Consider the following 25,743-nt stretch of genomic DNA (forward strand, 5'->3'; position numbering starts at 1 on the left):
GCCACAGCATGACGTGCCAATCGGTGCCATGTCCGCACCCAGGATCTGAACTGGCAAACCCTGGGCCGCCGAAGTGGAACTTGCCCACTTAACTGCTGTGCTACTAGGCCGGCCCCTGCCACAGTTTGTTTAACCATTTACCTGTTTGAAGGAAGTCTGGGTTGATACTGGTTTTTGGTTATTAGAGATAAAGCTGCTATGAACATTTGCCTACAGGTTTTTGTGTGAACGTAAGTCTTCCTGTTTCTAGGGTGAATGGCCAGATGGACAGTTGCTTGGTCCTATGGTAGTTCCATGTTTAGTTTTATAAAAAACTGTCAAACTGTTTTCTAGAGTGTTTGTATCATTTTATAGTCCCGTTATCAATGTATGAGAGATCCATTTTCTCTCGTTTAGTGTTGTCACTATTTTTTATTTTAGCCGTTCTGTTAAGTGTGTAGTGATAGCTCATTCTGGTTTTAATTTGTGTTTCCCTAATAGCTAATAATGATCAACATCTTTTCATGTGCTTATTTGCTAGCTGTACATCCTCTTCAAGGAAATGTCTGTTCATATCTTTTGCCCATTTTCTAATTGGATTGTTTTTTTTTTTGTTGTGTTTTCAGAGGTCTTCATATATTCTGGATACTAGTCCTTTGTAGGATATGTAGTTTACAAATATTTTCTCTCATCCTTAGCTTATCTTTTCATCCTCTTCGGAGAGTTTTTCTCAGAGCAGGTTTTTAATTTTGATGAGATCAGTTAAATATTTTTAACAGTAATATAAATACAGAGTTTATTTTAAAAAGAGCTTATAATGAAAAGCAAAGAGTCGTTTCCCACCCTTGCTTCCCTTTCACAGAGGCAACCCACTTTAAATGTTTGTATTTTTACTTCTTTGGGAGGTTATCTTCCTAGCTCTTAATACTTTTGTAAAACTAAGTAACACTATTGTACTCCCTTTTCTGGTTTTATCAGATTAAGACAGTTGAGTTCCATAACGAAGGATAAGGATTTAACTCACAACACTCTTCCAATTTTTTTTTTTTTAAAGCAGGGAAGGATTTGCCCTGAACTAACATCTGTTGCCAACCTTCCTCTTTTTTTTTTCATTCCAAAGCCCCCCAGTGCATGATTGTATATCCTAGATGTAAGTCCTTCTAGTCCTTTTTTTTTTTTTTTGAGGACGATTAGCCCCCTGAGCTAGCATCTGCCATCAATCCTCCTCTTTTTGCTGAGGAAGATGGGCCCAGAGTTAACATCTGGACCCATCTTCCTCTATTTTATATGTGGGATGTCTGCCACAGCATGTCTTGATAAGCAGTGCATAGGTCTGTGCTTGGGATTTGAACCAGTGAACCGTGGACCGCTGAAACAGAGTTCATGAACTTAACCGCTACACCAAGAGGCTGGCCCCTCTAGTTCTTCTGTGTGAGCCACTGCCACAGCAGGGCAGCTGACAGACAGGTGATGTGGTTCTGTGACTGGGAAACGAACCCTGGCTGCTGAAGTGAGAGCGCTGAACTGTAACCACTAGACCATCAGGGCTGGCCCCCCAACTTTTGATAATAATAATTTTATTTTATTGGCTAATTTTGTACTTCTAAATAATATATTTAAACCTTTGCTTTCTTTTAGACAGTGGAGAAAAGTTTAACATCAGTACCATTTTTTGTCTGTAATCTGATTTATTTCACTTGTCTTCTGATTCACATAATCATTCTGTAAATATTTATTGTTTCCCGTATGCCAAATACTGTTGAGTTTTGGGCATACAAAGTGATCAGAGGAGATAAAAATCCTCGACCTTAATATAGCTTATGTTTTTTATGGGATAGAGCAATACATGATAAATAAGTAAAATATATAGTATGTTAGACACTGATGGGGCTAAAGAGAAAAATAAAGCAGAGAGGGGATAGGAAACATCAAAGGAGTTGCAAGTTTAGATAGGGTGCTTCTCTGATCTGACATTTGATTAAAATCTTGAGTAAGTGATCTCTGCTGTAGCTGGCATAAGTACAATCCAAACATAGAGAACAGCAAGTGCAAAGGCCCTCAGACATGAGTGTGCCTGGGATATTTGAGAAATGGCAAGGAGGTTAGCGTGGCTGGAGTGGAGTGATTGAGAGGAGTGGAAGAAGAGGTCACAGAAGTAAAGGAGGGACCAACGTATGTAAGGCCTTGTGGGTCACTGCGAGGAATTTGGCTGTTACTCTTAGCGAGGTAGAAAGCCATTTAAGGGTTTTGAGCAGAGGAATGACGTGACCTGACTTAGATTTTAACAGGGTCACTCGCCTGCTGGATCAAGAATAGACTAAAGGATATACAATTTTTTTGTCAGTTATACTTCAGTAAAGCTGGGAAAAAATAAAGATAAAAAATAAAAAGAATAAATAAAAGAAGCTATTTAAATTAAATTAAAAAAAAATAGACTGAAGAGAGGAGCAAGGGCTGCAGCAGGAAGACCAACTAAGAGACTATTGAAATAATTTAGGCAGAATATGACAGTGGCTATATCAGAGTAGAAGTGGATGAAGAGTGGTGAGGTTCTGGGTTTTTGAAAATAGAATTCAAAGATTGGATGTGCAGTATGAGAGAAAGGAAGGAGGTAACAATGATTCCACGGTTTTGGTTTGAGAACTGAAAGAATGGAGTTGCTGTTAATTGAGATGGAGAAGACTGCAGGAGAAGGTCAGTTTTAGAGATGTTAAAGTTGAGCTGCCTTTTGAATAGCCAGTTGGAGGCAATTTATATGCAAGTCTGGAGCTCAGGAGGAGGGTCTAAGCTGGAGATTTCAATCACAGAGTCATAAGCATATGGATGTTATTCAAAGCCGTGAGTGTGGATAAGATCACTAAGGAGGTGGGTAGAGGTGAAGAGGTCCAAGGTCTCACTGAGCCTACCAACATGTAGAAGTCAGGGACATGAAGAAAAAACACCAAAAGAGACTGAGGAAGATGTGTGTGTGGTTTGTGCTGTCTTTCATTGCTGTTCTGCTTTTTGTCATATTTGCTCTTGGACTTTCTTCCCCTGCATTTCCCAAGGTCGTGTATCTAGTCCTGCCAGTTATACGGTAATGTTCCATTTTATTTTTGTGGAAATCTTTACTTAGTCCTTTTTCTCTTCCTTGAATCATGGTCCTCAACTTTGTAAATTTATGTTTTCACCTCTTTTATGCTTTTAAAGTTATGTTTAGTAGTCTTTGTATGAATTATTAAATGTATGGAAAGTTACAAAGAAGCAAAAAATGTCATCTATAATTCTGCCACCCAGAGGCTAATTGCTGTAAACATTTTGGCATATTTTCCCTCTTTTTTTGGTGCACTTGCTTTACATAGTTGACATGTGGAAAGTAAAAGGTTATTTGCTGACCTTTGTACATGAGTGTTTTTCGACAACTCAAAATAACATTGTCCCTGAGTTTTTTATTTTACAAGTTTAAACCCAAAGAAGCAGTGAAAGGATAATGTACATTTGTTCTGTGTGTGTGTGTGTGTGAGATTATGTGTATGCGTATGTATATATAAAATATACTCTTCTGGGGGGGGCTGGATCATTTGAAACTAAGTTGCAGATGTCATAGTTCCCCTTAAATACTTTAGCATTCATCCCCTAAGAGTAATACATTATCCTATATAATCTTAATACTATTATCACCACCTAAGAAAATATAAATTCCGTAATACTAATAATATAGTTCATATTCAGATTTTCCCAATTGTCTCAAAGATGTCTTTTATATATATAAAAAAATATATATTTATATAAGTATGTATAAATGGAATTTGGTATATATAACAGTATATATAAATAAAATATTTATTTATATGTAGTTATATACATATATAGTTATATAAATAAATATATAGTTTTTTTATCCAGGACCCAATCCAGGTTTACACATTGTATTTGGTTGTTTTAAATATTTTTAATAGCTGTATAATATATCACTTTATGGATTATGAAATTATTTAATCATTCCCCTAATGCTGGCCTTATAGATTGTTTTTTTCTTTTCTTTTCTTTTTTTTTGCTGAGGAAGATTTGCCCTGAGTTAACATTTGTTGCCATCTTCCTCTTTTTTGCTTGAAGATTTTCCCTGAGCTAACATCTTTTGCCAGTCTTCCTCCTTTTTGCTTGAGGAAGATTCACCCTGAGCTAACATCTGTGCCAGTCTTCCTCTCTTTTGTGTGTGAGTCACCACCACAGCATCACCACTGATGAGGGGTGTAAGTCCCAGCCTGGGAACTGAACCTGGGCCGCCAAAGTGGAGCATGCCGAACTTAACCTGTAGGCCATGGGGCCGGCCCCTAGACTGTTTCTTAATCACAGTAAACTTTGAGGAATAAGTTTATACAAGAATCTTTCCACATTTCAAAGTATTTCTTATAATTGAAATAGAAATTACTGGGTATGAACATTTTTTAGAGCTCTTAATACATATCTCCAAATTGTTCTCCAGAAAGGTTGTGTTAGTTTATACTCATAAACAAGTGTGTGATAATGGTTGTCTTACCTCAGGTTTGGACAGCACTGAATAGTAGTATGGTATTTATATATATAAATTTTCTGATTTGATTGGCAACATTTGATTTTCTGATTTCTCACATGTATAAAGATAGATACTTGTATTTCTTTTTTTGTGAGATGTCTTTTCTTTAACCATTTATCTCTTGGGGTTCTTCATATGAATTGCTCATATTTTTATGGAGACTATTCTTTTGTTAATATTTGTTAGAGATATTTTTTCCTAATTTTGATTTGTCTTTTACTTTTGTTTATTATGCTTTTTTACTTGTAATGTTAACTTCTTTTAAATACATAGGCCTCTTACCTGAATTTTATTTAGCTGTTCTGGTTCTGTCTATGTATTCTAAGATTTTTTATTAAAGTATTTTTGGGAACTGTGTCTGGTTTAATAGATGTATTTTTGAGTCCCTTCCCTGCACATCTTGTGCACATCTTCTCTTGTCACTTGTCAGTAACTCTTGAGTGCAAGATTTTTCTGTCCCTGCTCATGCCTTTTCAGAGAAAGATAAAATTCAAGTATGTTTGTTCTGTTCCTCTGTTTAATATTTGTGTTACTTAATTCTGTATGGTGTTTTGAGATATTAACCTTTTAGGTGCTTTCTGTAGAAAGAAGCACTAGTGGGGTGAGGTTTTTTACTTTTTCAAATTTGCTTAAAAGGTGGTTGCTCTGTGGGGAGTCACAATAAAATTCAAAGAATGCTTTGAGCAAAGTGTCCCAACCTATCTGGGAACACATGATTGTGTCTTTCCGTAGTGTTTTGGGAATGTCAGTGGAATCTGCTCCTCCTGTGGGGGAAAAGAAGGAAGAAAAGATGGAAGAGGAGAAAGAGGAAAAGGAAGAAGATACTCCAGACAATAACACACACTCTCTTGGTGCTGAAGGTAGCTTTATCCCTTTTTCAGGATAGTAGCTTGTTCTAAGTCCCTTTATTGTAAGCATGCAGATATTGGAATTTTTCCTTTTGATCAGGTTATAGATTTCTCATCATTAAAATGAGACTAGTCATTAGGAAATTTGCTCATAGTCCACCCAATTTGGTGTTCAGCAATTTGTAGCTCATTGGATAGCCCCCTTTCTGCATATTGACTCTTCCTTTTTTTGTATTCATTTGGTTTTGAAATATTTTTGGCCTGTATGCTTTGTGGAATGGAAATACAATCTGAGTTGCTGTGTGTCTGGGTAAGGTTTCTGTAAATTGTCAGGAAGTAGACATAGTCTACCTGTATTAGGTACTTGTAAGGTTTTATAGTATGTTAAGTTTTTGCTTCATTGCACATTTTTCCCCTTCACTTTTAGTATTTTTATTCTTAATTTTGAAAAATTTTGGGAGGGCAGAACTTTGATGTGAAGGACTTAACGTGGCCCTCTTTTGCTAAGGGACAGCAGCTTGCATAGTGCATAATATTGTGGGATGATATCTAATTTCTTGGCATTCTGTTTCTAGATCCTGCCTCATCACAGTTGGGCTTTGGGGTTCTGGAACTCTCCCAGAGCCAGGATATTGAAGAACATACTGTGCCATATGAAGTAGACCGAGAGCCTTTGCAGTCAGTAACCACCAACTCTGGTTATACTAGACTATCTGATGTGGATGCTAATGTTGGTATGAAACATGTTTTCTGGCATTTGGAGTTGTTTATAAGCATTTTCCTGCCATCCTAGAGCTAGTTGTTTTTTCCTTGTTACATTTCATAGCTGACTAAGTTAATATAGTAAAGTTGCACAGTTGTCTGGCAAATACTTATCAGTTGATGGCTTGCAGATTAGGTTTTTTGTAAGTGGGTTATTGGTTATTTTCCTTTTTGGAATGATACCTGTAAATATTTTCAAATTAGACTTCTTTCTATTAAAGTCTTTGCTTTAGGGAATCATTCAGGACTACTTCTAGTACTTTGAAAAATTAATATCTCCTTCCTGACTTCTAAAACTTCCTGTCTTCTAAAACTTCAAGCAATTAAACATGAAGAACAGTCCAATGAAGATATCCCCAAGACAGCACAGCCCAGCAAGGGTGTCCTCATAGCAGGACAGCCCAGTAAGGATGTACATGTGGTAGAAGAGCAAAATCCACCACCTGCAAGGTAAACCATATTCTTTCTAGAAAGTAGTTTTGAGTTTCTGCTATAGTGCTGTTTCACTTGGCCAGGTGAAAACGTGTTTTAGATATTGTTGATTTTGTGTTTTTTTCTCATACTGGGCATATTTCTGTCCAATAGAAACACTGATTATTTATGAATTCTTGTTGTGTCCTCATCTTATCTTTAGGCATATTATAAAGCTCTTTTATTGTGGCTGTAACTATAAGCATGACTCCTTAATCTTTGGTTGCTATGCCTCCTCTCTGATCTTTGTTTATAGAGGCATTATCTTTGAGAGGTCTTCCTAGCTTCTCTAGTGTTTTGAGGAGTCACACAAATATTATATTTGAAAGTCTACTGTTTGTTTTTTTTTCCTGAGGAAGATTTGCCCTTAGTTAACATCTGTTGCCAATCTTCCTCGCTTTGCTTGAGGAAGACTAACCCTGAGCTAACATCTGTGCCAGTCTCCCTCTATTTTGTGTGTGGGTTGCCACCACAGCATGGCTGCCAATGAGTGGTGTAGGTCTGTGCCTGGGAGCCAAACCCAGGCTGCTGAAGCAGAGCGTGCTGAAGTTAACCACTAGGCTACAGGGCTGGCCTGAAAGTCTATTGTTTCTATACTTGATGAGTGCCCAGATTGCTTTGGGTCCTCAGGTATCCTACATCTGGTAGTTTATGGTATAGATGCAGGGAGGTATTTTTTCCCCAAGTCCTTTAGGCTCTTAACTTGGTAGGAATTGGGCAGTAAAGCTCTGCTCTGCCTGTGGTGATTGTTGTATCCAAAACAGCCTTGCCTCTGGTCAACAGCTCAAGTTTGAATGTGGCAGAGGAAAAGTAGATGCTTCCAATCTGGGGTAGGGGGTGAATAAACATTCAGTATTGTTTTGTTACTTCCTTCTATAGAAACAATGGGGCATAGGGTCCTGATCAAAGTTGAATATCAAGAGTAGTTGTCTACTGCAAAATACTCAGCTTAACAGGGGCTGACTTTTTAGGCTTTTCTTTAGGAAGTTTCACTCTAGCTAGTTTTGCTATTCTCTTTACTTGGGGAATGGTAGAATAGGTGAACCTCATAAGTCTCTGTAAAGAAGCCAGCAATGAGTGCCTTACGTGTGTGAGTAGTATTGGTGTGAAGGAATCTTGGTTTGGGGCTTAGGTTGAGTAGATCAAATAGAAAAGGTCAGTAAAAGGTAATGTGTGTGGCACTGTCACAGAGGATAATTCACACCCAAACCCTTTTTGTGTAAGGTCATCCTTAGGACTGGTTGTGGTCTGGATCAGAATCCTTCATGCATGTCTAGATAACAGCATATATAACCAGAATCCCTAAATCACTCATCAGAAATCTTGGACAGCATGCAGCACAGCAGTGAACAGAGTAGAAAAGAGGCATTGCTCTGTGACAGACTGAGACCGGCTTTGAAATGGGCTGATGGCTTTGTATCATTATAAAAAGTAGCTTATTTCACTTTCCATAAATAGTTATATAGATGAGAGCTGTTGGAATTTTTGAAATTATTAAAGGAAAACACACAAAGCAGGAAAAGTTTCTTAGTTCAAAGATGAAAGCATTTGAACATAGCAACTTTTTCTTCTCGTGATTTGAATTTCCTAGGTCAGAGGACATGCCTTCTAGTCCCAAAGTATCTTTTGCTGCTGTGGAAACAAAAGAACAAATACCTGCTCAAGAACTTCTGGAAGGTGGACTGCAGATTCAGAAGTCAACAGAGCCTGAGGTTTTGTCAACTCAGGAAGACTTGTTTGACCAGACTAATAAAATAGGTACAAAGAGTAATTTAGTTGCTATAGCATCTCTTCTCCAAAGATCTAAACTTTTATTTCTGTTCTGAGGCTACTGCTTAAGTTAGAAGGCACTTTATATGTATGCTGATGTGTTTGTTATAGAAGAAAAATATGTTTCTAGCTGATTAATGAGAAGGGCTTTTTGGGAGTGATTATTATTTAACATTTTAACATAATTTTCTCTCTTTTATGGAAATAGAGATATTGAGGAATAACAGCTAATAATATAGTAAATTTAATATTATGGACAGAGTAACTATTGTTCATCATAGGTCTTCAAATCTTAAATATTATGATACTAAAATATAAGTTTTTCATATTCATCTGGGTAATAGTCTACTTGCTCATCTCTTTATTAGTTCATCTACTACAAATAGGAAGTTATGGTCTAGCAGAAAGAACATAAAGCTTGGAAGACTAGCTAGTATTTGTTTTACATTTTTTTAACTCTCTTACCAATCCCCTTTTCCACAACCTCAGAGTCAGAAAGCTTCAATAATAACCAGCAAAATATAATGTGTTGGTTGTAAGGGGGAAGAAGAGAAGGTTATGTTCCTTTACTATGCTGTGAATGTGTGCAAGACATTTAGCGGGTCACCAAGAAAACCTTTTTTGGTCTCTCGCTAAAGCTATATGGCTATATTTAAGAAATTCCTTTATACTTGAGATTAATACCACTGATACTCCATCTTTTACTAAGGGGAAGGGACCAACAGAAGACACTTTATAGTATGAATCAGCAATGGCTGCTCATGTATCCTTTTACTAATGCATTAGTATTTTCTGTCTCCTTTGAGGAAGCCCAGGTTCTAATGATGAAAATTACTGCATTCATGTCATCAGGTGTCATGTGCATTGTTTTGACTTCTCCCATCTTCATCATGGCATGAGCTTTACTTCACTTTAGGTAGATCTTGGAATGAAAGGCTCATTTGCTGTTTTATAATAGAAGCTTCACAAGAAAGAAGAGTAGCCAAGCAGAGGTATAAGGATTCTGGCTTTTCCTCTTCAAGCTTCAATCATAATAGAAAGAACTAAGGAATTTTTTGTCACTTCTTTATTAAAGAACCCATGATTTAGAAGGGAGGGGGTGCATTTAATGATCACTCAAGATTTGTGTTAGGGTGGCATTCCATTAAGTGTAGTACAATTAGAAAACAGTTTCTGTCCTCTTGGGACATGGTTGGAAATAGGAACATTACTCTTTGTAGTTCTGAGTGGGTTTTTTTGACTATTCAATAATGTCAGTCTGAGAAGTAAATGCGACTAGAATTTTTTTTTTTCCGGTAGCTTCTGGTGGTTGCTCTACTCCTTCAAGGGAAGAAGGTGGGTGTTCTCTGGCTTCCACACCTGCCACCACTCTGCAACTCCTGCAGCTCTCTGGTCAGAGATCCCTTGTTCAGGAGAGTCTGTCCATGTAAGTAAGCCCAAAATAGCTCTTCCAAGAAAACATATGCCTGAGGGTCTTAGGCTAAGGTTGAAAGAGCTAAAATTGTCTGCTAGTCCAGAGTTTTTTTAAACCAAAAGGTAAACTCTAGGCTTTAGAATTTTGGAGGTAAGAACTTAGTGGAACTGTTGAAGGCAGGTAGCTCTGCTTTCTCATTTGAAAGTTTTATAACAGTAGCCCAAAGATTTCACTAGGGAAGAAACTGCCCAGTTATCTAGAGACTGTTATACATCCAGAACTAAGCAGTCTCCTCCTCCATTTGGTTAGGACTTTTTCCCGTTTAACAGTTTAGGGGCGGAGAATAGGTTATTCTACAGTTAGCAGTTGTTGGATTTCTTTACCTCTGTGTTTTAAGACAAAGAAATTTTTTATTTTTTTACAAATAAAAATGTGTATTATTTTCCTAATATTAGGCAAAAAATGGAGTAAATTTTCTTATGTCTAAAATCTGCAGATGAATTTATTTGTTTTTTGGAGGAAGATTAGCCCTGAGCTAACATCTGCCACCAATCCTCCTCTTTTTGCTGAGGAAGACTGGCCCAGAGCTAACATCTGTGCCCATCTTCCTCTATTTTGTATGTGGGACGCCTGCCACAGCATGGCTTGACAAGCAATGCATATGTCCACACCTGGGATCCGAACTGGCCAACCCTGGGCCGCCCAAGTGGAACATGCAAACTTAACTGCTACGCCACCCATCTGGCCCCTGAACTTATTTTTTAGCACTATGTTATCCGGCTTTTCAATTATGATGTTCTTGTGTCTGATCATTCACTTTCTCTTGTAATTATATGGCTTTACTGTTACTCTTTTTTTTTAGATTTTATTTTTTTTTCCTTTTTCTCCCCAAAGCCCCCCAGTACATAGTTGCATATTTTTAGTTATGGGTCCTTCTAGTTGTGGCATGTGGATGCTGCCTCAGCATGACTTGATGAGCAGTGCCATGTCCGCGCCCAGGATCCAAAGTGGTGAAACCCTGTGCCGCCGAAGCGGAGCGCGTGAACTTAACCACTTGGCCACGGGTCTAGCTCCTTTTTTTTTTTTTCTTTTTAAATATTAACTTCAATATGTCTAGTGTGAGAAATAGTTATATTATTCATGGTTCTTCCACCAGCCTCAGGTAGCTGTTTGAGACAAATACCGATAAGTATTTGTCTGAATGACTTAGATATTTTTGCTATTAAAAAGTGAAAAACAAAGGCAAAATTGTGGCTGTGGTAAAATAACCTGTGATTCTCTCTTTATATGAAGGAATTCCTCAGATCTTGTTGCTCCTTCCCCTGATGGTTTTCGATCGACCCCATTTATTGTTCCTAGCAGTCCCACAGAGCAAGAAGGGAGAAAAGGTGAGCTCTATTGACCTCAGATTAGAAGAGGAGCAGCGTTTCTGCCTTGCGTAATGTACTGTTTCTTTATATGTTAGAACACTGTGACCTAAACTGTTGAGTAGGACTCATGTCTGTTTAACCTTCAGGGATGTGGCCTAGTGTAAAGTGCTCTGCTCAGTTCTTTGCTCTTCTAGCACTGATTCTTCTGAGAATTCTGTGGGTTGAGGAAGATTGCTGCTAACCTAACATCTGTGCCAGTCTTCTTCCATTTTGTATGTGGGACGCCATCACAGTGTGGCTTGGTGAGCAGATGTAGTTCTGTGCCTGGGATCCAAAACCCTGAAGGCTGGGCCCCCGAAGCACAGTGTGCAAACTTAACCACTGGGCCAGCCCTGAGAATTCTGTATTTTTGACTTAATTTTTAAAAAGACATTTAAGGGAAAATTTTTATATTTTTAAAGTTGAACTCGAATTAGTATGGTGAAGAACTGGGTTTATTACTAATGCCTCAGTAGTTCCCAGCAACATGTTAACATGTTGTTGGTGAGAGGGAATCAAAAATAGTTTCTTTTTCTCTTATAAGTTATTTTCACTATTATCAAAGTAGTTTTTGCCAAAGAGTGGTTAGGAGCAGATGGTAGAAATTTTGACTTCATTCACTTCCTCCTTTGAGGACCTAGTGATTATATATTACTTTATTCACAAGAAAGCTTTCCTTTTTAATTTATCTCATTATCTAAACCTCCTTTGTTCTGTCCTACTTTCCTATCCAGTCATTCACGATATTTTTATATTCCTACTGCTTCTACAGAGGCTTTTCCAATAAATTCCATGATTTTCTCCTTTTCATTCTTTCACATACCAATAATGGTACAATAGCTATTATTTATTGAGCACGTTGTGTGTACTAGGCACTGTTCTTTGCACTTCTCTTTGGTTCTAGGTGCTTCTCTTTGTTTTTGTTCATTGAATCCTCACAACAATCTTAAGTAGGTGTTACTGTTCTCCGCGTTTTACAGATGAGAAAATGGAGGCACAGAGAGATTTCACAACCAGTAAGTCATAGAGGCAGGATTTGAACTTAGGCAGCTGCCTCCAGAGCCTCTGCTCTTATCTGTCTTGTATATGCCTCCTATGATATCCTGCTGTCTCTGCTCTTGAGTGATGTAAATATAGAAATATGTTTAACTGTTTTTCAAGTGTAATTTATCTATGACAAAAGTTAATCTTAAACTTTCTTCTGCCACAAAGCTTGTATCTGACTGTTTCTCTTGAAATCAGTTGTAGGTATCCAAATGGACTAATACCATTCTAAACATAACACGATTAGTGATATCTTCAGTAAAAGATAAAAGTGAATCCATTCTACAAAAAATCCTGTTAGTGCAAGTTGTTTGATTTATACTTAAAACCATGTCTTCTTTCTGTAGTGTGAACACTGAAGATATGTAAAGATAATTATATTAAAAATGCTTTCTCCCTGATTGTGAACATAATTAGTATTCATTGTAGACAGTTGCAAAAGCATATAGGAAAGTAATGAGAAAATAAAAACACCTGTGATGTCATAATCCAGATAGAACTATAATTAGTATTTGGATATATTGCCTTTCAGAGTGTTTTCTATGCATAAATATAAGGAAGTATCTTTGCATAATTGGGATTATGTTATGTATATGATTCAGTGTTCTTTTTTTTTTTATGTAACATACTGTATTTTCCCTTGTCAATTGTATTTTAGATTTAATGCATTTGCTTAATATGTGCATAACTGTTTGTGGGATTGTTTATGTTTTTTTGTATTTATTTTTGTTTTTTGCTATGTAAGATTATTAACCTAAAGCCTTTTTATATGTAGTGCTTAGAACAGCAGTCCTTAATAAGTGCTTTCTCATGGTGAGAAAGATCAAAAGGTGTAATGAAAATACTTAACATAGCTGTGGCAGCTCCAGAACCCAAACCTAGCATTTAGACTGGAATGTGAGGTTGAGGTCAAGCTAAGCAGGGAGGGTACATATTGAGGTTGTGGGTATCTGGTAGCATGAGTGTGGGTTATAGGGAAAAACTCAGTGGTATAGGTAGTTTGTGAGAGTGGTCTAGAGGAAGCCTGTTTGAGGTCAAGTTGTAAGATAGGGGAAAAAGAGTTGACGAATCAAATACCTAGCTAGCAAGGCTGGCTCTGAGGAAGATCCTGTTGGCCTACAAGTCAGTCGTGTACTATGGGAAAGCAGTGTCTGTGTGTGTGTTTCCCTCGTGAGCAATTTGTTTCAGGATTAGTGTCTCATACTTAGTTCTTTGGCAAATCAGTGCTGATTGGCACTGACAGATTTCTTTTCTTCTTCTGTATTTGTCCTGGCATCCATCTCTCTGCACTTAGCAGTTGTTAATGCAAATATAATGAGTTCATAGATATGTAGATGTTTACTTAGGAGTGGTGAACAAGTTCACTTCCTTTCAAGACCTGTGGCAGGATATACGATCATTAAATTAGATGGTATTAATGTGGGCATTCCTGTGCAAAATGTGAAAAACTGAGCTATAATCAAGAAAGGGGCTCAGAGGAGCCAAGTTAATTTAACATTTCATATGGATGGGTGGTTATCTCCAGATGAAGCCCATTTTTTTTTTGTTTGTTTGTTTAAAGATTTTATTTTTTTCCTTTTTGTCCCCAAAGCTCCCCGGTACATAGTTGTATATTCTTAGTTGTGGGTCCTTCCAGTTGTCGCATGTGGGACGCTGCCTCAGCGTGGTTTGATGAGCAGTGCCATGTCCGCGCCCAGGATTCGAACCGACGAAACACTGGGCCGCCTGCAGCAGAGTGCGAGAACTTAACCACTCTGCCACGGGGCCAGCCCCAGGATGAAGCCCATTTTCATCTGTATCTCAGTATTTTGAAAGTGTAGACCTCCCTTCTCTGGGGGAAGAAAATATGTTAGATTTCTAGGACTTAATTTACTCATAATCTATCAGCTTTTGGAAATTAAGTCACTATTTTTTTAGGAATGGAAATTTCTATAATATAGTTGTTGTTAGTGGTATTGGAACGTGAGTAGTATTGATGAGTGCTTATTTCACAATTTGTTTTTCCTGTATTAAACCAGATGAGCCAATGGACATGTCAGTATTATCTGAAGGAAGAAGAGAGTCTTTTCAGAAGAAACTCCAAGATGATGAACCAGTGGAAATAGAAAACACCCCTCTCCCTCCTGAGCCCAATACATCGCCACAAGCCTCAACACCAGTATCTCAGAGCACACCCATCTTCACTCCTGGGTCACTTCCTATCCCATCACAGCCAGAGTTTTCTCATGTGAGTATTGTAGAAAGAGTTTTTTCCTCCTAACATCTTTTTTTTAAACAACTTTATTGAGGTGTAATTTATAAACCATAAAATTCACCCATTTTAAATGTATAGTTTCGTGATCATTTAGTAAATTTACAGAGTTGTGCAACTGTCATCACAATCTAGTTTTAGAACATTTCTAGAGTCAGCTAACATCTTGATCTACCTTTTTATGTTTAAATTTTGTGCTGTGTCTTCAAACTTTTTGAAAATGTTACTACAAAATTGAAAGGGGGCATTAATCATTATTCTGTCATACAACTACTGCTGTCATTTTTGTCTTTCCTCGTGCCTATTGTTTTTTAAAATGTTGTTTATGGTGAGCATGCAACTTTAATGTTTTCCAGTTAGCATTGAGTCATAGTCATTTTTTAGTGTTATATCATCTTCATATTATCCTTTCAAACTTGTCTATTTCTCTGAGTACATGTACCATAATTTAATCATTCCTGTACTGAGTGCATCAAGATGGATTTTAGTTTTCAAATAAGAAGTTAGTTTTCTTATAAAAGCAAGGGAAAACTAAGATCTCATTTGTATAATTTTAAATATTAATGTTTAAAAAAATGAAATTCAGATTTCATTCATAGTGAATTGAAGGTCCTTAACTAAATCTAAATGACCATATTGTATGTTAGTCTAAATACTTGTTCTTGTAAGACCTTAAGTGGGAGAATTATTTTTGTGTTACTGGGAGAACTTCTTTCATGCCTTTCAGTTTGCAGGTAGGTATCATAACAAAGTTTATATTTAAAAATGAACAGTAATGAAATATACCATAAATTTACTGAGGAGGAGATAGTGAGAAGAAAAATTTAATTGCTTTCTAGAGTTTTAAAGCTGATGTGTTTTGTTGAAAATTTCATTTTATTTAAATCATTAGAAGTGATTTGGTGGAGTGGTTAAGAACAAGAACTTCCTGGGCTTAACTCCTGGCTCTACCGTTACTGCCTTTGTGACCAGTTGAAACTGAGCCTCAGTTTCCTCATCAAATCAAATGGGAATATTGCTACTACCTACCTCATAGGGTAGTTGTGAAGGTTAAATATATAAATAAGTAATAAATAAATAATATAAATAAATAAATATATAAATATATAAATAAATATAAAGTGCCTTCAATAGCGCCTTTCATGTGGTAAACGCTCCATAATGATTAGCTGTTGCTGGCAGTGAAAGAGTGAAGACAAGGTTACGTAGAGGTGAGTGAGTGTTCAACCACTGTACATCTTTTTCTTTAGCTTTTATTTAATTAATTAGTTAATTGTTTTTGTGAGAGAGATTGGCCCTGAACTAATATCTGTGCCAGTGTTCCTCTATTTTGTGTATGGGATGCTTCCATAGCTGGTTTGATGAGTGGTGTGTGGGTCTGTGCCTGGGATCCGAACCTGTGAACCCCTGGCTGCTGAAGCAGAGCTCACGAACTTAACCACTACGCCACTGGTTAGGCCCTAGCTTTTGTTTTTCTATCAAAGCTTTACATGAACATATAGTTTAAAAGAGTCATCAGAATTTAGGGATGAGGGCCGGTCTGGTGGCCCAGCGGTTAAGTTCACACGTTCGGCTTCAGGGGCCCTGGCGTTCGCCAGTTTGGATCCTGGGTGCAGACATGGTGCTCCTTGTCAAGCCATGCTGTGGCAGGGGTCCCACGTATAAAGTAGAGGAAGATAGGCACGGATGTTAGCTCAGGGCCAGTCTTCCTCAGCAGAAAGAGGAGGATTGGCAGCAGTTAGCTCAGGGCTAATCTTCCTCAAAAAAAATAAAGAATTTCGGGATGAGCTATAAGCACTGACCCAGAGCACTGAGAAGAATTTTCCAGAAAAGTTAGCTGATATTAAAGAGACTAATTACAGACGTTTATCAGTGACCAAATAGGACTTTTATGGAAAGGAATATCTTCATAAAGGTATCCCTACTCGGGGAAGTGATACCTGACCACAAAGGGAGAACTCATTTTTTGAAAACAGGACACTAGTGAAGAAATGGCCCCACCTTCAGCATTTACCAGAGAACTTCAAAGGCAGCTAGAAAACCAGCAATGAGAATTTGAGACAAATGAGTGATGCTGAACATAGTGCAAGGGTTGCTGGAATCTGAGGTGACTCTAGTCAGATTTCTTTGGACTCACATTTTAAGATGTCTTAGCCAGTACAGTCCAGGCCTCTTAAAAAATCTCTCAAGAGTACCTTTACAACATAGTGTTTATGTTAAGGGTGTGATTTTACTTAATTAATAGGCATTTGTAAGAACTAAAAAAGGAGTCATATAGTTAAAACAAGGTCTCTCCCCACTCCTACCCAGAGACAAACTCTTTCAGTTTTTTAAGCTTTTATTTACCTCTAACTCTGTATATTAGGATTATATTTCCATACATTCTTTAAAGAAATTTTTTAGCTCTTGCTGCATCTTTCTAATATAGTTACATCATAATTTTGCTTAAGTCATTATTGAGTTTACATTATTAGTAACATTATTGTTATAAACACTATTCACAGGAAAGCCTGTGGAATATTATTATTTTTCCATGTTTGCATAATTTCTTGTTTTCTCTGGAATTGCTAATTGTCTTTTTTATTTGTTTAGTTTTCTATGAATTTCTCACTAAATCAACCCTAGACTCTCCACCAGTTGTCAAAATCTCCTTTCAAGATGTTCAGGGGCCTCAAACTTCATCTTTTTGGAGAAACCTCTTTTGGAACCTCCTGATTTCTAATCTTTACTGTTGCCTTCTATGCCTGGTGCATAACTGTCACCTCCCTTTCACTGTTGTCCTGGGAGATTGTCCTTACCTGTCTTTATGTTGGATTTCTCTTGGGCTCCATGTCTTCCTGCTTGGTTTACTCCCTCATTTTCGTGGGGGATGTTCTTTAATAGTGTATTCTCTACTCATACTTGATTCATGGTTTGTAGGAGTATAGTATTCTGGATTGTAATTAATTTTCTTTTAAACTTTTTGAAGGCATTGCTCTTTAATCTGTCTTTAAATTTCCAGTGTTGCTGTTGAGAAGTGTGTGTCCAGTCTGATTCTGATCTTTAATATGTGAGCTGTTTTTTTCCTTATTGGAATCTTGTAGGATTTTCTCTTTGTTGCCAGTGTTCTAAAATTTCCATACCCTTGCTGCAGGTCTATTTTCATTTATTGTATTGGGCAATTGATAAGCCCTCTCAATCTAGAAACTCAGATCCTTCAGTTCAGGGACATTTAATTATATAATTTCTTCCCCTTTGTTCTTTTTTAAATGGAATACGTATTGTTCAGATGTAGAAACTCCTAGAATAGTCTTATATTTTTCTTATTTTGTCTCCTACTTTCTGTCTCTCACTTTTTGTTCAACTCTCTGGGTGATTTCTTCAGCTTTCTTTTTTTTAAAAAAATAGCTTTATTGAGATATAATTCACACATCATGTTGTCTACCCTTTTAAAGTGTGCAGTCCAATGGCTTTTATTTTTATATTTACAAAGTTGTGCAGTTATTCACCACAATATAATTTTGGAACGTTTTCATTGCCCCCTCCCCCAGAAGACCCCATACCCATTAGCAATCACTCTCATTTCCCCCACCTCTAGCTCTAGTCAACCACTAATCTACTTTGTGTCTCTATAGATTTGCCTATTCTGGATATTTCATGTAAGTCGAATTATACAATATATAGTCTTTTGTGATTGGTTTCTTTCATTTAGCACAATGTTTTCATGGTTCATCCATGTTGTGGCATATATCAGAACTTCATTCCTTTTTATTCTGAATAATACTACATTGTATGTATATACCACATTTTATTTATCCATTCCTCAGTTGGTGGACGTTTGGGTTGTTTTCTCTTTTTTGGCTGTCGTGAATAATGCTGCTGTGTATATTTATGCACAAGTTTTTATGTGGATGTATGTTTTTATTTCTCTTGTGTAAACCTAGAAGAGCACTTGCTGAGTTCAGTCATCTTTTAACCTTTCTCTGAGTTGTTAATTTCTACTTTTGGGTTTTTGATTTCTAAACTCTTTTTAACTCTGAATGTCCTCCCTTTTTTCTTCTTCTTCTCCCCAAATCCCCCCAGTACATAGTTGTATATCCTAGTTGTAGGTCCTTCTATTTATGCTATGTGGGACGCTACCTCAGCATGGCTTGAGGAGCAGTGCCAGGTGAGCACACAGGACCTGAACCAGTGAAACCCTGGGCTGCTGAAGCAGAGTGCGCGCACTTAACCACTTCGCCACAAGGCCGGCCCCTATCCTCCCTTTTTTAAAAAAAATAGCATTTTGGGGTCTGGCCCAGTGGCATAGTTGTTAAGTTTGCATACTCTGCTTGGGCATCCCAGGGTTCACAGGTTCAGATCCGAGATGCGGACCTATGCACTGCATCATTCATTAAGCCATGCTGTGGCGGGATCCTACACACAGAAAATAGAGGAAGATCGGCACAGATGTTAGCTCAGCAACAATCTTCATCAAGCAAAAAGAGGAAAATTGGCAGGGGCTGGCCCCATGGCTGGGTGGTTAAAGTTCTGCACACTCTGCTTCAGCAGCCCGGGTTCATGGGTTCAGATCCTGTTTGCAGACCTACTCCACTCATTAGCCATGCTGTGGAGGCATCCCACATACAAAAAATAGAGGAAGATTGGTACAGATGTTAGCTCAGCAACAATCTTCATCAAGCAAAAAAAGAGGAGGATTGGCAACAGATATTAGCTCAGGGTGAATCTTCCTCACAAAAAAAAAAAAGGAGGATTGACAGGAGATGTTAGCTCAGGGCCAATCTTCCTTACCAAAATGTATATATATAATTTTGTCTTGTTTTATGGGCACACTGTCTTATCTCCCTAAAGATGTTAATACAGTTATGCATCGCTTAATGATGAGGATATGTTGTGAGAAACGTGTTGTTAGGTGATTCTGTCATATGAACATCATAGAGTGTACTTACACACACTTAGATGGTGTAGCCTACTATACGCCTAGGCTATGTAGTAGTAATCTTATGGGACCACCATTGTATATGCGGTCTGTTGTTGACTGAAATGTCGTTATGTGGCACGTGACTGTAATAGTTTCTTTTGAGAACTTTCCTCCTCCCTGGAATAGTCACTGTTTCTTCAAGTAGATTTTAATTAGTTTTGTTAGTTTTCATGTTTGACTTTCAAATTAGAGGCTTTCCTCAAGTGTCTGATAATCCTTGATTGTCTGCTTCAAGAGTGAAATACCAGAAAACAGATTAGAAATTCTGAGCTAGCGATTGGTACTTGTTGTTTCTGGGATTCATCTGCTGGGCCATTTTGGGGGTCCTCCTAATGTCAGTTTCTTGATTTGTCTCACGTTGGTCATGTTCCCCAGAAAAACATCTGATGTCTTGTCTGCTGGCTGCCATTGTTCTAGAAGTCTACTGCTGTTGAGAGGCAGGTGTAGGTTCCATTCAGTATGTAAATTTTCACTTAATCTCCCTGTTTTCAGAATGGTCCTTTCTGAAAACTGTGCCTCTTGTCCTCCAGTTCAGGAATGCTATCTTTTAGTCTCTACAGGGCAGAGGAGGGTCAGGGAGAGAAGATCTGGAAGTTGAAGTGCTTTTTAAATAGATCAATCAGTCCTCCTCCTGTTTTTAGCTCCAGCTTCACCACCACTTCCAGAGTTACCTGGCGCTGCTGCCAAATCCTGAGTCTTTTTTGGGGCATCGTGGTTCTGTGGTGTAATTTGGGTTGCTTCTTGGCTTTCTCTGCTGCTGGCTTAGGAATTCAGCTTTCACAGCCTGCTCACTAGATGACCCCTCTTCCAAAATTTTGTTGCAGTTGTCTTTTCTTCTGTTCTATTTTTCTTGAAAATTCATGCTGTAAAAAGAATCCCTTTGCCATTGCTTAGTGGGGTTTTGGAAAAAGAGTTAAAATAAATGCATGTCTTAAATCGACCGTTTTTTGTGTGTGGGGGAGAAGTTCTATACTTTTTTCATTATATATCAAACTCCTTACATGTTGTTCTTGATGGCTCACCTTTGCACATCTGTTATTTCTTCTGTGCCTTGGTTACTGGAGTCCAAATCAACCTAATTTTGATGTTGTGAGATCTAAATATTTATAATTAGATAATTATTAATCAAGAGAAAGTTGGCATAAGGGTAATTTTGTGTATTTTTTTCTTTCTGTCTTTATATGTTTAATTGCAGAGCCTCTTTTTGTTTTTTTTTGTTTTAAAGGTTGGCACCTGAGCTAACAACTGTTGCCAATCTTCTTTTTTTTTTTTTCCCTGCTTTTTCTCCCCAAATCCCCCCGGTACATAGTTGTGTATTTTTTTAGTTGTGGGTCCTTCTAGTTGTGGCATGTGGGACGCCGCCTCAGTGTGACCTGATGAGTGGTGCCATGTCCATGCCCAGGATCCGAACCAGTGAAACCCTAGGCCGCTTAAGCAGAGTGCATGAACTTAACCCCTCGGCCACGGGACCGGCCCCTGCAGAGCCTCTTTGCAAGATGTGAGGGAAAGGATTAGTAGAACATAGTTTGATATTTAACGCTTTTCTCATTCTTGATATACATATTAATTTTGGGGATGACAAATCAAATTATAGATGATTGTATGAATGGCTCTTGTATATGTGAGACCAGTTTTTGACCGATTGGATACTGGATTTAGGTCTATACTGAAGCCAGACTTAAAGGTTGAGTCATATTGAGTACAGTCCTGACAGTTCTCCATCAGTCTTTATCCAAAGCCCTGAGGGACTTCTGTTTACTTAGCTTGGTTATTCTGACTAAGCCTCTCGGGAGCCTCAACACTGTGGATTATTAGGGTCCAGACACTGGCTGGATCCAGGAAGTCTTTAGAAATATCGCTTGTTGATAGGCTGGTTAGCCCCTGAAATTTTCTTCTGACTGACTGAAATTGTGCATATATTGAAAAAAATTCTGTAAAAAAAAATCACATCAGTACTTACTTTGATAATGCTTAAAAGGTATTCATAATGGGGGGCAACTGCTTAGTGGAGATGAGGTTTCCTTTCAGAGTGATGAAAATGTTTTAGAACTAGAGAGAGGTGGTGGGTGTACAGGATTGTAAATGTTCACTTTAAAGTGGTTAATTTTATGTTATGTGAGTTTCACTTTTAAAAAAAAGCTATTTATAGTTCTATTAGCCAGGTCTTATATATGAGTTTTTGTAAAATGACTTATTTTTTTGCAGCAAGAAAAAATACATATTTCTTGTAGAGGATGTATAATATGCAGATAAATGGAAATAAGCTCATCAGTTATCCTGTCCTAGAGATAACTACTATTTTTTATGGTATATGTTTATTAACTTAAAAAATACATGAAAATTATGTAAAAATGTATAAAAAGACTACAATAAAATATATATTCACATACTTTTTTTCTATAAGGTTCTATAGAACCTTTTTCTATTTAATGCATAGCCTGAATGTTTTTCTGTATCTTTTAATATTTATCTACAATTTTATGTAGAGACAAAGTATTCCATCATGTGGATGTACCATAATTTTTATATGAATCTCCTACCACTAGACATTTAAGATATTTCATATTGTTTCCTATTCTAAATAGTAATTTAGTGTTGAACAGTATTGTAGCTAAATCTCAGTGTATTTCCATCAAACAATTTCCCAGAAATAGAATTTTGGGCTAAGGGATATATAAAGTTTCAAGGTGGTGGTGGTTTATTGCCAAATTGCCATTTAGAAGTGTTGAACCAATTTATACTTAGTCATGCCTGAGAGTATATGAGCAGGCTCAAATTTAGGACTATTTTTATAATCTGAAAGGGTAAACAATAACACCAGACATTGAAATACCAGAAGTTATGGAATATACAAAATGTTTGGTAACCTCTTTTGATTCCTCATTCCCTTAAAAATAGTAGCCTTACCCCTTATCTAGACTTTTATGGCATTTGTATTATGAAAAATAACACACTCGTATAAATTGTCACATAAAAACGTATCTAAGCTTTGGGTTCTTTCTTTTTTAAATTAAGGTATTATTTTCATAAAATAAAAATGCGATTTTAAGTGTATAGTTAGATGAATTTTGGTAGTTGTATACAAATGTATAATAACCCACCATCAGCAAAGTATAAAACAGTGTCCTCACCTGAAAAATTTCTTTATAATCCTTTGCACTTGATTCATCCTCCTCACCCCCTGATCTCCTCTTCTACCTCAGGCAACCATTTATCTGCTTTCTGTCACTATAGTTTTGTGTTTTTGAGAATTTTATATAATTGGAATCATAAAATGTGTGTGGTCTTTTGTGTTTGAGTTCTTTAGCTTAGCATATTTTTGAGATTCATTCATATTGTTATATATGTTAATATTTTATTCCTGTTTATTGTTGAATAGTATTCGATAATATGAATATCCACAATTTGTTTATCTGTTCCCCAGTTGACAAACATTTGGGTTGCGTCCAGTTTTTGGCTATTATGAATAATATGCTCTGAATGTTTGCATACACATCTTTGTATAGACATGTGATTTTATTTCTCTTGGGTAAATAACCTACAAGTAGAATTTCTGGGTCATATGGTAATGTATGTTTAACTTTATAAGATACTGCCATACTGTTTTCCAAAGTGACTGTATGTTTTGCGTCCCTACCAGCAATGTCTGAGAATTGCAGTTGTTCCACATCCTCACCAACAGGATGTCATCTTTTTAACTTTAGCCATCCTTGTTGGTATGTAGTGGTATCTGTTGACTAATGATGTTGTAAGCTTTGGATTTTATCATCTACTTTATGAATGCTAGCATATTTTGAAATAGTGAGAAGTAAGATATATATTTCCACTTTGTGAGAACTGAAGTGGGCTGTGTAAGCATATGTTCAAATGATTCCCATGTAATTGAGAGCCCTCATATATATGACATGATTTTAGTAGTTTGGTGATGTATGGTTAAATTTAAGTGTCTTCCTACCCTTAAAAGGGTAAGTTAATACTTTCACTTTTTGGTTTGGATTATGCTTATTATATATCAGTGATTCACAAGAAAAGCACTAAATAGAGTGACTTGCGTTGAAAAGGCTGGTGGTTATGAGTTTTGTATTTCTGAGATTACGGCCCTAGAGTTCTTTGATTCTTGAATAATTGATTTAGAAATTTTAGATGAATTCAAGAATTATATAAAATAAATATTATGAACAAATGATGATTTGCCTTTTTTTTGTTCTTCCTTAGGACATTTTCATTCCATCTCCAAGTTTGGAAGAACGATCAAATGATGGGAAGAAAGGTGGAGATTTTCATAGTTCATCTTTGACTGTTGAGTGTTCTAAAACTTCAGAGATTGAACCAAAGAATTCCACTGAGGATTTTGGGCTATCTTTGACAGGGGATTCTTGTAAGTTGATGCTTTCTACGAGTGAGTGTAGTCAGTCCCCAAAGATGGAGAGCTTGAGTTCTCATAGGATCGATGAAGATGGAGAAAATACGCAGATTGAGGATACTGAACCTATGTCTCCAGTTCTCAATTCTAAACTTGTGCCTGCTGAAAATGATAGTATCCTGATGAATCTAGCACAAGATGGGCAGGTAGAGCTGAATCAGAATGATGATAAAACAAAAGGGAATGACACAGAAACCAGAGACGACGTTAGTATTGTAGCTACTGGTTGCAAAGGCAGAGAAGAGACTGTAGCAGAAGATGTTTGTATTGATCTCACTTGTGACTCAGGGAGTCAGGCAGTTCCTTCTCCAGCTACTCGATCTGAGGCACTATCTAGTGTGTTAGATCAAGAGGAAGCTATGGAAATTAAAGAACATCATCCAGAGGAGGGGTCTTCAGGGTCTGAGGTGGAAGAAATCCCTGAGACTCCTTGTGAAAGTCAAGGAGAGGAGCCTAAAGAAGAAAATATGGAGAATGTCCGATTGCACCTTTCTCTGACTGAAACTCAGTCCCATGGGTTGTGTCTTCCAAAGGAAAGCCCAAAAGAAGAATGTCAGGAAGCTATGGAAATTGAAACCAGTGTGATTAGTATTGATTCCCCCCAGAAGCTTCCAGCACTTGACCAAGAATTGGAACATAAGGATCAGGAAGCATGGGAAGAAGCTACTTCAGAGGACTCAAGTGTTGTCATTGTAGATGTGAAGGAACCGTCTCCCAGAGTTGATGTTTCTTCTGAACCTTTAGAGGGACTGGAGAAATGCTCAGATTCCCAGTCGTGGGAGGATGATGCTCCAGAAATAGAGCCATCTGCTGAGAATAGAGCAGAAATCCAGGAAGAAAAGAGTGCAGAATATGAAAGAGATCTGAAATCAGTGACTACAGGAAAGGAACGTGTAGAGGCAAACTCTCCACAGCCTCCCTTGACTTTAGTGAGAGAAGATGATGCTCGGAGACCTGACCAGGAGATTCAGCAGACCCAACCTCAAGAGAAAACAGATAACTCATTAACAGAAGACTCAAAAATGGCTAATGCAAAGGAGATAGGCTCAGGTATAGAGGCCCAGCAGCTGGAGAAGGCCTCTGCCCATGCCTCACAAAGCTTCTGTGAAAGCTCTAGTGGTGAGTATGATTGTAAATTGTTCTGTGTCTCCAACCAAATTATAATTTGGAATGAAAGGTAGGACAGAACTGCAGGCTTATGTCAGGGCTGTCGACGAAAATAATCCATATCCAATCTGTAAGTGAAAATTTGGGTGAGTTTATTCTGAGCTTAAATCTGAGGATTATAACCCGGGAGAGTCTTCCCACAAAGGAACAGAGCACTCCAAAGAGGTGGGGGGTATACAGGGTCGTTATATACCCTCAAAGAGGATGTTTCACATATGATTGGAATGTCCCTTTTACAATAGTCGTGAGACTACTCTGTCGGCACAGCAATTGATGGAAATAGCAGGTAGGTCTTCTGTCTCAGTGAACACAGCAGGGTGGCAGTCTCTTGTCTCCAGCTGGGTGGTCACAGGTGAGCTGGGAGGTTAGTGCAGCAATCAGTTCCTAGCCTAAGGAAAAATGCTAATGTCGGGGGGAAGTTGCATCTTTATCTCAAGGGCCTTTGTTCTGGCCATAGGAAATGTCTAAGCAGATATACAATGCGTGCTCAATAGCCAGTCAGGCCCTTTTGGAGGAAAAAAAAAAGTCAGGCCGAATTAGGTTTATACCAAATGGCTTCCTCATATACGCCAATATATCCTATTGCTTGCCATTTTTATTTGTCAGGGCCAATCCAAGGAAATTTAACTTGGATTTATGTTTATGAACAGCCAGTAGTAGTTGGGAAATTTAAAAATTTGAGTTGAATTT

At 37.5% G+C, this 25,743-nt stretch overlaps 1 protein-coding gene across 5 annotated transcripts in view; it reads left to right on the plus strand.

Annotated features, from left to right (window-relative positions):
* TP53BP1 (tumor protein p53 binding protein 1) overlaps window positions 1–25,743 on the plus strand; it is a 91,595-nt gene that overhangs the window by 22,131 nt on the left and 43,721 nt on the right. For all 5 annotated transcript variants that reach the window (XM_008528509.2, XM_008528513.2, XM_070582150.1 and 2 more), the window contains exons 6-13: window positions 5,267–5,394; window positions 5,958–6,116; window positions 6,465–6,594; window positions 8,207–8,373; window positions 9,685–9,811; window positions 11,093–11,187; window positions 14,271–14,479; window positions 23,679–25,005. In XM_008528509.2, coding sequence (XP_008526731.1) covers window positions 5,267–5,394; window positions 5,958–6,116; window positions 6,465–6,594; window positions 8,207–8,373; window positions 9,685–9,811; window positions 11,093–11,187; window positions 14,271–14,479; window positions 23,679–25,005 — 2,342 coding nt within the window. The remainder of the gene's footprint in view (window positions 1–5,266; window positions 5,395–5,957; window positions 6,117–6,464; window positions 6,595–8,206; window positions 8,374–9,684; window positions 9,812–11,092; window positions 11,188–14,270; window positions 14,480–23,678; window positions 25,006–25,743) is intronic.

This window comes from Equus przewalskii, chromosome 1 (assembly GCF_037783145.1).
Source record: "Equus przewalskii isolate Varuska chromosome 1, EquPr2, whole genome shotgun sequence".
NCBI lineage: Eukaryota > Metazoa > Chordata > Mammalia > Perissodactyla > Equidae > Equus > Equus przewalskii.